Source organism: Carassius carassius, chromosome 10, assembly GCF_963082965.1.
Source record: "Carassius carassius chromosome 10, fCarCar2.1, whole genome shotgun sequence".
Taxonomy (NCBI): Eukaryota; Metazoa; Chordata; class Actinopteri; order Cypriniformes; family Cyprinidae; genus Carassius; species Carassius carassius.
Window position 1 is genome coordinate 19,103,380 of NC_081764.1, and position 11,537 is coordinate 19,114,916.

At 36.4% G+C, this 11,537-nt stretch overlaps 2 protein-coding genes and 1 long non-coding RNA gene across 3 annotated transcripts in view; 2 read left to right on the plus strand and 1 right to left on the minus strand.

Annotated features, from left to right (window-relative positions):
• LOC132151927 (guanine nucleotide-binding protein G(I)/G(S)/G(O) subunit gamma-12-like) overlaps positions 1 to 2,132 on the plus strand; it is a 43,422-nt gene extending 41,290 nt beyond the window's left edge. The window contains exon 3 of the mRNA XM_059560482.1: positions 1,907 to 2,132. Within this exon, the coding sequence (XP_059416465.1) occupies positions 1,907 to 2,032 (126 nt within the window). The 3' untranslated portion in view covers positions 2,033 to 2,132. The remainder of the gene's footprint in view (positions 1 to 1,906) is intronic.
• A 908-nt stretch (positions 2,133 to 3,040) lies between these two features.
• Positions 3,041 to 4,534, plus strand: LOC132151928 (uncharacterized). Its single transcript, XR_009436456.1, has 2 exons — positions 3,041 to 3,102; positions 3,210 to 4,534. It is a non-coding gene; the product is annotated as an uncharacterized LOC132151928 (long non-coding RNA).
• A 3,439-nt stretch (positions 4,535 to 7,973) lies between these two features.
• LOC132151929 (growth arrest and DNA damage-inducible protein GADD45 alpha-like) lies at positions 7,974 to 10,645 on the minus strand. The gene is made up of 4 exons (XM_059560483.1): positions 10,463 to 10,645; positions 9,861 to 9,962; positions 9,271 to 9,484; positions 7,974 to 8,751 (listed from the first exon to the last, which is right to left on the minus strand). The coding sequence occupies exons 1-4, from the start codon at positions 10,510 to 10,512 to the stop codon at positions 8,638 to 8,640; spliced, it is 480 nt and encodes a 159-aa protein (XP_059416466.1). The 5' UTR covers positions 10,513 to 10,645; the 3' UTR covers positions 7,974 to 8,637.
• Positions 10,646 to 11,537: the final 892 nt, after the last annotated feature.

Below are 11,537 nucleotides of genomic sequence, written 5' to 3' on the forward strand. Positions count from 1 at the left end.
GATTGACTGAATGTTTCGCATGATCCTAAAGACGATTTGAAAAGGTCAATAAATTGTGCCTTTGCATGAATATCTTTGCAAAATTGAAATTTTAAATACATGTCAAATATTTTAACAATAAATACAGCCATTTGTGAAGGGAAAATAGCCAAGATAGGTATAGCGTACTTGCAAACTCCTTCAAGAGAATTAAAAAGGCATTCAATATGGCACCTCAAGAATTTGTTGGAGCATGCAGAGCAGTAAATCTAGAAATTTGGTGGCTTGCGGAAACTAGATTATAGGATATATTACTTTTTTTTGCTCAATAAAAATTCCTGTACTTCCATTTGCATTAATTTTAGGTTAGTTTAATATTTTAGTGCATTTTATTTTATTTATTTATTTTTTACCACATAACAAAACCATCCCTATAAAAAGGCTTTTTTTTTTTTTTGTTAGGATGCTAAAAGAGCCTCCCTACCTACCTGTATAAGTGTGTAAGTGCGACACCTGAATGTCAATCTGTAGTCAGCGCAGCTTCAATTGTCACTACAGGCTGCACTAGATTTACACAACACTTTCAACTGAAGACAAGAAGTGTTGTATTTGTTTTGGTTGTTCAATTACAAGACAATAGCATTTTGGGGGGCCTGAAAATTCAAACTTTTGAAAAGTTTTTGAAGTTTTTGAAAACAATACCTTTTGTCGTCTCTGTGTAAACTACAGAAACTTTGAAAACCTTGAAAATTTGTGACATCATGTGCATGCATATTACCTGATTGGTTATGCAGGCCTGGCATACATAGTACTTTTTTCACTGTGTGAAAAGGGATTCTAAACTAAACTTTTTATAAATGCAAGGGAAAAACTTTTCAGTATTTTGTTGTCATGTAAATGTACCTTAAGACTTTTAATCTTGAAACTTAATCTTAAATATGGAGCAGCCACAGAGATAAATGTGCTGGTAGAATTGGGTGAACCGCACCTGACAGAATTTTCAGTTTTTTAATGAACTACACCTCAAACGACAAATTAATAGTTAATTTAGTTGTGCACTAATCACGCAAATCTGTATGCACTTCTTTCTTCTGAGAAACACAAAAGAAGGTGTTTTGAAAAATTTCCCAGTGTTTTTGTCCATACAATGAAAGCCTTTGGGTTTAATATTGTTAGCTGTTCCATCCACATATTTTTATACGAATTTTGGTAAATCGCTTAAAAAAAACACCAGGATGTGCATAAAATCTTAAAATGCACATAAAACAACTTAGGTTCTCAATTGAGGTTGATAATTTGTTTAATCCAAAAAAAAGAAATAAAAAAAAGAAACAATTTTTCGAATAGATTTCTCTGCGCAACAAAAAAAACCTCACGCAACTTTGCCTCAACAGATCATGTGATAGGATAACTGAACTAACCAGCGCACCATCTCAAATGTTATTTTAATCCATCGTCAAAAAGATTTGCTATAATCACCTCCCATAACTTGTGCTCCCAAACATCAGGCATCTGAATGCAAAATAACATGACCGCGTTTGTTATTGCATTTAATCTGCCGCAATCATTAATTCTGTAAGAAAAAAGATCCACTGGCTTCCCCAGTTGCAGAAACGTTTGACTTAATTATTAATACTTTGCCAGTATTGCAGAAAGAGATGATGGAAACAGGTGAAATATAAATGTTTTATGCAATATTCTAATTTCCTCGTAAATTGAATTCACAACTTTGGATGGAAACATAGCTACTGACATTAATTGCAAGGCCAAAAAAAAAATCTCAGAAAAAAAACCAAAACGGTTGAAATATTCTCCTTTTACGTTTTGCATAAATTGTGAATGAACTATCCCTTTAATGACAAATGAATACATTTACAAGTCACACAAATCTAACGATTACTGTTCATATTATATCTCCTCTTTGCAGGTGTCCAAAGCTTCTGCTGACCTCATGAATTACTGCAGCGAGCATGCCAAGTATGATCCTCTTCTTATGGGCATCCCAGCTTCAGAAAACCCTTTTAAAGATAGAAAGCCCTGCAACATATTGTAGTTGGATGCTTGAACACTTGTTGTATGTTTTGATGTTCCCTTTTCTTTTTTTTTCTTCAAACATTCATTCGTTATTCGCCTTAAAATGAGCTAAACCCCAAGCTATTATTTGATTGTATCCACAATAAATGTTCCTATTGTCTATGAGAAGGAGAGTCAAAGCCTTAGTAAACAAATCATTTGTGGTGCAAAGAAAAAACCAACCTATGAATTAATTTTTCGCTTTAGGGCACAGCACAGTTGAGTAAATGGCTTTGTGATAGTGTCTACTGATGTGGTTGTGTCTTCTGCAAATAAAAGGTGAGGTCAGAGTGGGCAGCTCTATTTTTAATGACTGCACTCTGTAATATATATCTGCAGATAAGCAGAGCCTCATCAGCGGTGCTTTGACCCCATCTGATGCTTTTTAAGGCATCCAGTCACAGGGAGCTGTGGGGGGATTGATGTGAGGGCTATAATGCCAGCTTCACGAATGTGTGAAGAGTGCTTGTGCTCAGTGGAGGAGGAAACAGGTGTCTTTGGAGGCGTCACATTGACGTAATGCTACTCTGGCCCTCCCTCATTAACTCACTGTGTCTGAACAATGGAGCGATACAAAGCTAGCCCCTCCTGTCAAATCACTACATGCAAGACTGTGCCCTTTCCCTTTTCTCACAGTAAACCAAGTGAAATGTGTTTCAAAAGTTCAACAACTGCCAAAACCTGCAGATCAGCATTTTAAGAGTAATACAAGGTCATATGTTCATGCATTTGTACGGAAGTATTGTTTAGCTCCCACTTTTTTTCTTTGAATTAGTCAAACGGTATTTGGGAAACACTTTAAAATAAGCTTCAATTCGTTCAAATTAGTGTATTAGGAATCATGAACTAGCAATGATAAGCACATTTTAACAGCATTTATCACTCTAAATTAATGTTAATTTATAAATATACTGTACTTGTTCATTGTTAATTAATAATATATCAACTAATGTTAACAAAAACAACTTGAAATGTTAAAAATGTATTACTACCATTCAAAAGACTGGGGTCAGTAAGATTTATTGTATTGTTTTTTTTTTTTTTTTTTTTGTAAGAAATGTATACTTATGTAAAGCAGCAACACATTTAATTAAATCAGAAGTGACAGACATGTTTAAAAATTGAAATAATATCAAAGTTTAGAAAACGATTTTGAGCAAATAATAATTGTTTCTTGAATGGTAGTGTATGTAGAAATGAACATTAACCTATTAACTAATCGATGTAGGTTGTACTGTAAGTCAGCACAATCAATTCATAGTTAGTTCATGATACTTTTTAAAAGTAAAATTGTATCTTATTGCAAAGTGTTACCGAAATGTGTTTGTTTTTCCCATTTCTTCATTCTTTAAATGCCTACTTTCAGTAAATGGGATGAGATTTCACCTACTCTGAACATCTGAATTTGCATTAGAATACTGGATCTTGTGTTATTGCCCTGTGTTTGTTACAGTTGCAATACTTTATTGCAGATCATGGTACATCATAAATTATAACCCTTTAATGATTATTTACGAGATGCCTTATGTTAATGTACACATTTCTACTGATTGTTTTGATTCATAATCATTGTCTCTTTTTATGACAAAATGTCAATGTCATTGTGCCATCTCATTCTGGGATCTAACCAGCAATAGAAACTTACGTAGGGTTTCATATGATTTTTCTGTACATATACACTGAGCACATGATGATTTCTCTGATTGTAGTTTTTTTTGTGACTGTTATAACTATTATAATGCATTTTGACATTATTCCATGTTTACAACTCGTGTACCTTTTTAGTAACACTCTTGTGAATTGCCATGCATTTAATGAAAGTGAGTGTGTATTGCCTTCATGACACAGCTGGCAGAAGACAACTTTACCAGACCAGCTGAACAAGCCTTAATGAAGTATTCCTGCTCTGACTCGTTCACTACCGTGCTCCTGTCTTGAGACGACAGCCAGAATTAAACTACTGTGAACCAGCAGCGCTGCTGTCCCACAGACATCTTCACTGTGTGTCTTCATAATAACACATCTGTCTCGTGGCTCAGCCTGGATATATCTATGCCTGTGCATCATGCAACTGAACTTGTACATGCATCAAGATTTAGCTAAACCAATCATAGTCTTATTTGAACAACAATATGCTTTGAATGGCAATTTCAGCCTTGCTTTCTTGTTGAGTGATGCTTTTAAAGTCACATTTTGTAATGTTTCCCAATCTCAAGAGCCTGTTGTGTTTTTCTTGATGCTGTGGTCATTTCTGAAGGTGCTTTTGTATTGAAAATGTGACATGCACAAGTTCTTCAGTATGCCACCTTCTCCATCTCTTTTTAACTTTAAAAAATATATTAATATGAAGAGCATACGGTGTTACCATATTTGAATTAATTTTTCCACCTTCCTTTCTTTGTGCTGAAATTTTAGATCTGGGTCACAATATACTGGGTTGTAGATGTTGTCTTTTTCCAACTAAATATAGATTTATTCTCAATCTTGTTGTCTTGTGTGTATATGTTCTGGTGAGTCCAGTTCAACATTTACATTTATTTACTCACGAGCAGAGCTAATATTGATAAATGCAATAGAAGCTCATTGTTAGTTCATGCTAAAGTAGTCAACTAATGTTAACATATATAAAACCTTAATGAAAAAAAAATCATGTCAATAAATGATGTTCTTTTTAATCAGAAAACCCAGGGGTGGGGATATTGTATCACACATTAAGCAGTAAAACTGTTTTCAGCATTGTTAACAATAAATATAATGTTTCTTAAGTGCCAAATCAGCATATTAGTATAATTCCTGAAGAATTTTGTGGATGCAGAAAAATTATATTTTTCTATTAAAGGAATAAATGATAAAATATTTTATTCATTAAAATTAAATTATTTTTAATTGTGATAATATTTTGCAATATTAGTTTTTACTGTATTTTTGATCGAATACATGCAACCTTGATGTATTATAATAACTGCTTAGTCTGTCAGGTGATATATATATATATCCTCTATACCTGCTGCACTCAGAATCAGGTCAGGCTGTATTTACTGCCCTATATCGATGTAATCAGCGGAGCGCCTTGTCTATGATTGATGAAGTGGCTTTGTGGTCGTGTCGTTTTTAGTGATAACGTTACCTCTCAACTTGCCAGAAAAGCTCCAGGATAAGCCCCACAATCCTGTATGAGGGAAACAAGGAGCCATATACAGTATCACCTTTTATTTATTTGTTATTATTCAGCTATATACCAGAGCTTTGCGAGACCACAGGTGTCCATTAATGATGAACACTTTGTATTTCAGGATGTATTCATACTACAGTAGTCTGTAGTAGACTCTGTAGTATTGCTTTCCTGGGATGGCCTTGCAGCGGTCTTAGATAATTCATACATGTTTGAGTGCATAGTGGAAAAAAAAGTGAAAAGTACGTGACATTCAGCCAAGTATGGTGACCCATACTCAGAATTCGTGCTCTGCATTTAACCCATCCAAAGTGCACACACACAGAGCAGTGAACACACACCCAGAGCAGTGGGCAGCCATTCATGCTGCAGTGCCCGGGGAGCAGTTGGGGGTTTGATTGCCTTGCTCAAGGGCACCTAAGTCCTTATTGCCAGCCCGAGATTCAAACCCACAACCCTAGGGTTAGGAGTCAAACTCTCTAACCACTAGGCCACGACCCCCCCCCCCCCTCTAGTGCACAGGTACATAGTGCAAAAGTACATACTGTACAGTGCGTCATTTGGGACGCAGCTCAACTCTTTTAACTGTGTAAGTAATTTAGAATGCATGAAATAGCATTGAAATGCCTCCCTGTTAATGATCAGTTTCTTTCTTTAATTTCTTTCAAATAAATACATAAATACATGCTCTTAACCTGTCCCTTAACTTTTGAACAGTTTAGTATAATATAAAGTATAATGTAGTAGCCTATTATCACGTAACATAACCGTTTATATAATATAGTATAATCACTTGATATGGCAAGTAAAGGGTTAATTACAATAGCTCTGTACTCCTCTGAGAAGCTCAACATTAAACTGTCCTTCGTGAACCCCAGGTTTAATCTGTGGCACTGCAGTCGGTCCCTTTAGAAACATTTGCATTCCTCATGCGTGGGAAGAGTCAACGTCTCACTTCCACCTAAAATCATGGTCCCAGTGATCCCCATGCAGCTGGAGTTTCCCAGCTCTAGGCACTTCTGGAGAGAAAGTACCATTGTGTCACTCCATTTACCTGCAAACCTGTATTTAGCAGGAGGAGGTTAATGGCAGGCCAGGCAGTAGAAACTCCAGAGGTCATTGCAGCAGGGACATAATGTCAGCCCTGTTTACTTCTAGTCAGCCTAGTACAGAAATACCCCTCCCAAAATGGTGCAGTCTGGCTTTAGCACCACAGTTAGTGCAGAGTGAGTAAAGATCCCAGTGTAGCTGTTGTATTTTTCCCCCTCCTCCCTCCCTACACATTTTAGAACAAAGAAAGGACTCCCAAAAATGCCGGGAACCCGATGATTGAAAGACTCATTTAGACACTGGGGGAAAAAAATGGTGCAAGGTTTACTTTGAACATTTTCACTTAGAAATTGCAAGTAGATTTCACAAAGTAATGTAAATAACACACTAAATTAAATGTGAAATTTTGAAGTAGAAAAACTGAAATAGTATTCTCACAAGACAGATGGTGGATATTTAAATTATAGTTTATTTTTATTTTGTTGTTAAAATGTATTTGCATAAATTGTGCATTCCTAGTTTAGGGGAACATCTCGAACATCTTGTGAAACCATTGAGGATAAGTGGACTCCTGTTTGAGAATACAGTATGTAATGACCTAGTTTCTACTAAAAGCCTGAATTCTGCCTCACAGCATCAACTGCTTGAGCAATGTAGGAAAGCTTTAGCTGGAAATGAAACGACAGTTTACAGTGGGATTCAATGTGTATTAGGGTATTTCCAGTCCTCTCTCTGTTTGTCCTGTCTCAGTAAACTGAGCAAAAGGAAAAGAGGGCTATTTTTAGTTGTCACACTCCTGCTGCAGCATTGAATGGCCTGGACTCATTCTATCTTTTTTTTCTTCTTTGTCCACATTTTACCTCAGCCTTCGTTTAGCATGTCCCCGACCCCTGCTGATGCTGTCAGGTATGATTCACTCTCAGTGCTGTTTCTATTTCTGGCTTGGTAAAGGCCCAGGTTATCTCCTGTTTTGTGTAAAGTCACAAGGCCATAATGACCTGACGTCATACGTCTCTCAGCTGCCGTAGTGAACATAATGGAATTCTCTGTCTCACCCACTTGTTTTAGCAATACAAGAGAAAAAAAGCTATTGGATGGTTTTCAAAATGCTGTTGACAAAACAGTCCAGTGACACTTTAAAACTTGCTCTCTACTCGACTGCCCTCAGAATGTGCCTGCCTAGTGAAATATTTACCATATGGTGCATTTATATACTAAGAAAAAGTTTTTTTTTTACATTTTTTAATGCAAATAAATGTTCTTTGTTGCTTTTGTACTGTACACACTTACGGTCCATGAATATGTTAGATATAAAAAAAAAAAAACATTTTAATTTTACGACAGATAACAGAAAATTTGCCTTAAAAGCTACGTTTACAATAAATAAAACATTTTCAAATGCTATAAATGGATTTAGGGTTCACGACATTATAATGTACAGCACAAAAAAAAAAAAAAAAAAAAAAAGATTTTATTTTTAAGATTTGCTAAGATCTATGATTTTAAGATTAAAATTTAACAGTGCATTGCATAGGATAAAAAAAAATACCTGTAATATCGGCCAATAACCAATATGGTACCGATATATTGTGCATAACTACGGTTTTCAGACACTAACATATGCATGCATATAATAACAAACACATGAATATGCATAAGCATGCATTTCACAGACAATAGAAACACTGCCAAAGACAGATGCATAAAAGGTCAGACATTTTATTTTAAAATTTCTGACGAACGCAACAATATAAATACAATTAATAAATTAAAAGCTTAAAATTAACAGTTTAAAATACGAAACCTATTCCAGAATGGTTGAATTAAAACAAGTAACTCATTTCTAAATCAATAAAAGACTGTTGTATATTCCCTTTTAAATAATTATAATACAGGACAGCATTAACATCATAAGTTATGGTCTTTAAATTGTAGAAAGTCTGCAAAAGGGTCATGCCCATAATTTAACGGTCCATCTGACCTCCGACAGTCTGGTCACATTTCATTGAGTAGATTCCAGTTGAACGCACTCCAGTCTCTCAGCTCACTCCTAGTACTCTAATCCAGCATGTGGGATTCAGCTTCCTGTATAGTTCCCGGCATACCTGTCGTTCCCTTGCAGCACTGTGAACAGTGCAGAGTCATTCTTCCTGCTCTGAGGTGAAACCATGAGTTGCCTTTCCAACCGGAAAAACAAAATCCACACTTCTGATCACTGGGTTTGCTGGAAAACATATCATCCATTGCATTTCGTTATTCCCCCTCATGTCTTATTTTCAGTGGCATTAGGCTTCATCAAGAGCAGAACACAAATCTAGTGCAGGAGCCCATAAAAAGCTCTGACATAGTTTGTGAGATTCTGTTCAACGTTCAGGCAGATTGATAACCGGCACCCATTGCTCCAAACCCCGACTGTCTCTGCAGAATCGATTCAGTTTGCTGAGAGCTGGATCGTTCCACGCGGATGACTCTGGAGTCTGTGAAATAAAAGAAAAAAATTGTAATGTGCACTTGAATAATGCATCCTAGATCAATCCAGAAGGTCCACAGCAAGAGTCTGGCAGTGAGTGGCTTTAACAGCTGCTGGTTAATGGACATGCACTTGTTTTCAAAGGGCCTCTCTCTAATTTGTTAAAGATGGTCACTTCACAGAGCTTTTTTTTTCAGGAAACAGTTTGCAGAAATGCCCAAGAGTTGCACAGGAAGTTCTGCGAATACTAAAGGCAGCCACAGAAGTTAAATCTCACTGAAGAGCTGCCAGTTTACTGCAGCCTCAGACCGGCAGGAATTCCACATCACAGACTCTCTAATGGATCATTGAACTTTAAACTACTTCAGTTGTACCGCCCTCAAAGAGTTGAACTAAAACTTCCTGGCAGTTAATATGAATATGCATGAACAATTCTGCAAATGTGCAGCTGTGATGGATCTGTGCGCTCCAGGCTACCTCGCGTGCGAGCAATAAACTGATACTAGGAGAATGAAATGACACATACGGTGACTAATATGCAGTGGAGGTCCATCGGCTCTCCTCCTGGTTTCACGCCCTCCAGGATCTCTGCCAGACGTCTCATGTTGTTCACTCGTAAGATATTGATGTCATTCTCACAGCAGAATGCTTGAATCAAGGTAAAGTGAATCTGGAGCGCGACGTCTTTCACATCCTCCTCGTCTGTGGCCAGCAGACACAAAACCACGTTGTCTGGGTCCCTACGAAAATGAAGATGAAAGCAGATTTAAAAATGTGCAAAAAAAAGATTTAATGAAAAATATGCAAGTTATTTATTTATTTTTGTCCCCAGTTTGAGCATCTGTCCTTCTACGAATCATAACTCTATTATGCAAAGTAATGAAAAAGCCATCATGATCCAAGATGTTAACTCTCCAAGTACAAGGATACGTTTTTTATTACTTTATCTTGTGTTTTGTTAGTAGTTGTTGTTTGTCTATAATAAACACCTTGTAGTCTTATGACGTTAAGACTAATGATAAATGTTACCGGTTACCCATATCCCAGTATTTCTTGCATTTTTTTAAATGCAATGACCCATTTATGATTTGGAATTGATCTGCAATGAGCACTTACGCATTAAGTGACTTCGCAGCCTCATAAACTCCCACAGTGATGCAACCCTGAGGTAATGCAGCAGTCAGGACCTCTTCCAGTGCCTTTTCAACCGAGTCCATTCTAAGAGATGATTAGAAAACAGACATTAACTTTAATTTACATACAAAATGAACTATATAATTATCTTACAGAGAAAAATATAAGGGAACGTTCAGCAGGAACGCGATTTGCAGCTGAGATGAGGCCATGCAATCAATGTCACGACTAGCACTGTCGTTTGTTCAAACTTCTGCACGCGATTCAGCAAAGCATTTTATCAAGTAAGTTAACGTTAAACTTAACAACCCTTACGAAAAATAACCATGGTTTTATTATAGTAAAACTATGGTTTTTTGGCGTGTTGACTACCATTTGTATAACCACAGATTTACTACAAATACCATGGTTAAACTATGGTTAATTTAGCAAAACCATGGTTAATTTGTGGTTACCATGGTTTAACTATAGTAACCATGGTTTTTTGGTTTTATTTGTAGTAAAACCATGGTTAATTTTCATAAGGGAAGAGCCAATGTGCAACGACAGAGGCGTTCAAGTAAGTCATTTATATGAGCACATACCTTTCCGTTGCGTTGTCTCCACACGGTTCTTCCAAAGTCATATTGCACATTAGAGACGGATATCCTTAGTATGTGTCGCGCACTGTTCTCCGTCAGCAAGTAAACCTGTGCGATCCTGAGCCACGCATATGCTGCTGGTGCTGAGTCCAGTGATAAACTGACGCTTGTGTCTGCAGCCAGTAGAGTACTCACTCCGACCTCATTTACATACCGTCACTGATTGGTCAGCTCACGTGGACGCGCATACATGAACAACGAGACCGACAACATTATAGCAGTTGCTTTTACCTTAAAATATTTTCTAAATATCATGCACAATAATTTGTAGACAATCACCCAAGAATATACTGCATGAAATATAATAATAAGAAAAAGAAGAAAAAAAGTTGATTCAAGCTAACAATAATCTTTCTAAACGATGAGTTTTGAGTGATCAACGTGATTAAAGTGACATCTGGTGGCAGGTTATACGGGTTGCCAGGTTTTCAAAACAAAACCCGCCCTACTCAAAAATAACCCAATCGCGTTCCTGGTGGTTAAATACACATAGAATACACTTTTTTTTTTTAATTTAAAAAAAAACTTACATTTTTTTTTTTTTTTATTATTATTATTTTAGGCTTCCGTCGTGGAATTCGCACTCCAGGGGCTAAATATCACGTTTTTGGGGTCGCTTCAACCCGTGGACACGAAAAGCTTCTTACAGAGTATCCCACGTATAGGATATAAATTAGCTGAATTAAGGTTAAACAAGCTACAATATAAATATGGAGTTGAATATGGATATATGCAGTTTTAAAAATGCATTACTAGTTTAAATTACAATACATGTCAGTTTAGTTGTTTTAAAATTTTATGCATTCGCCAATGTATCGCAGTATTGCATAAATATGCATAAAATTCCCTCCTAAGATAGAATGTTTAACTCTAAACATTTAACTGTTGAATATAAATAACTGATAATGAATGCATTTATACTGTGCACAATTTCGCACAGTTCCCTTCTTAACATCTTCTCCCATGAGTAAGTGCTCCTCCAACGTGTGTCCGCGCCGCTGCAGCGTCTCCGCACGAT

What these genes read in the sequence shown, in the direction of transcription:
- LOC132151929 (XM_059560483.1), bottom strand. Translation starts at nt 10,512, where the DNA reads ATGTGCAATATGACTTTGGAAGAACCGTGTGGAGACAACGCAACGGAA. An exon ending in GGAGACAACGCAACGGAAAG is followed by an intron (nt 9,963 to 10,462) that starts GTATGTGCTCAT and finishes ATCATCTCTTAG; the next exon opens with AATGGACTCGGTTGAAAAGG. An exon ending in TCCACTGCATATTAGTCACC is followed by an intron (nt 8,752 to 9,270) that starts GTATGTGTCATT and finishes TTTATTTCACAG; the next exon opens with ACTCCAGAGTCATCCGCGTG.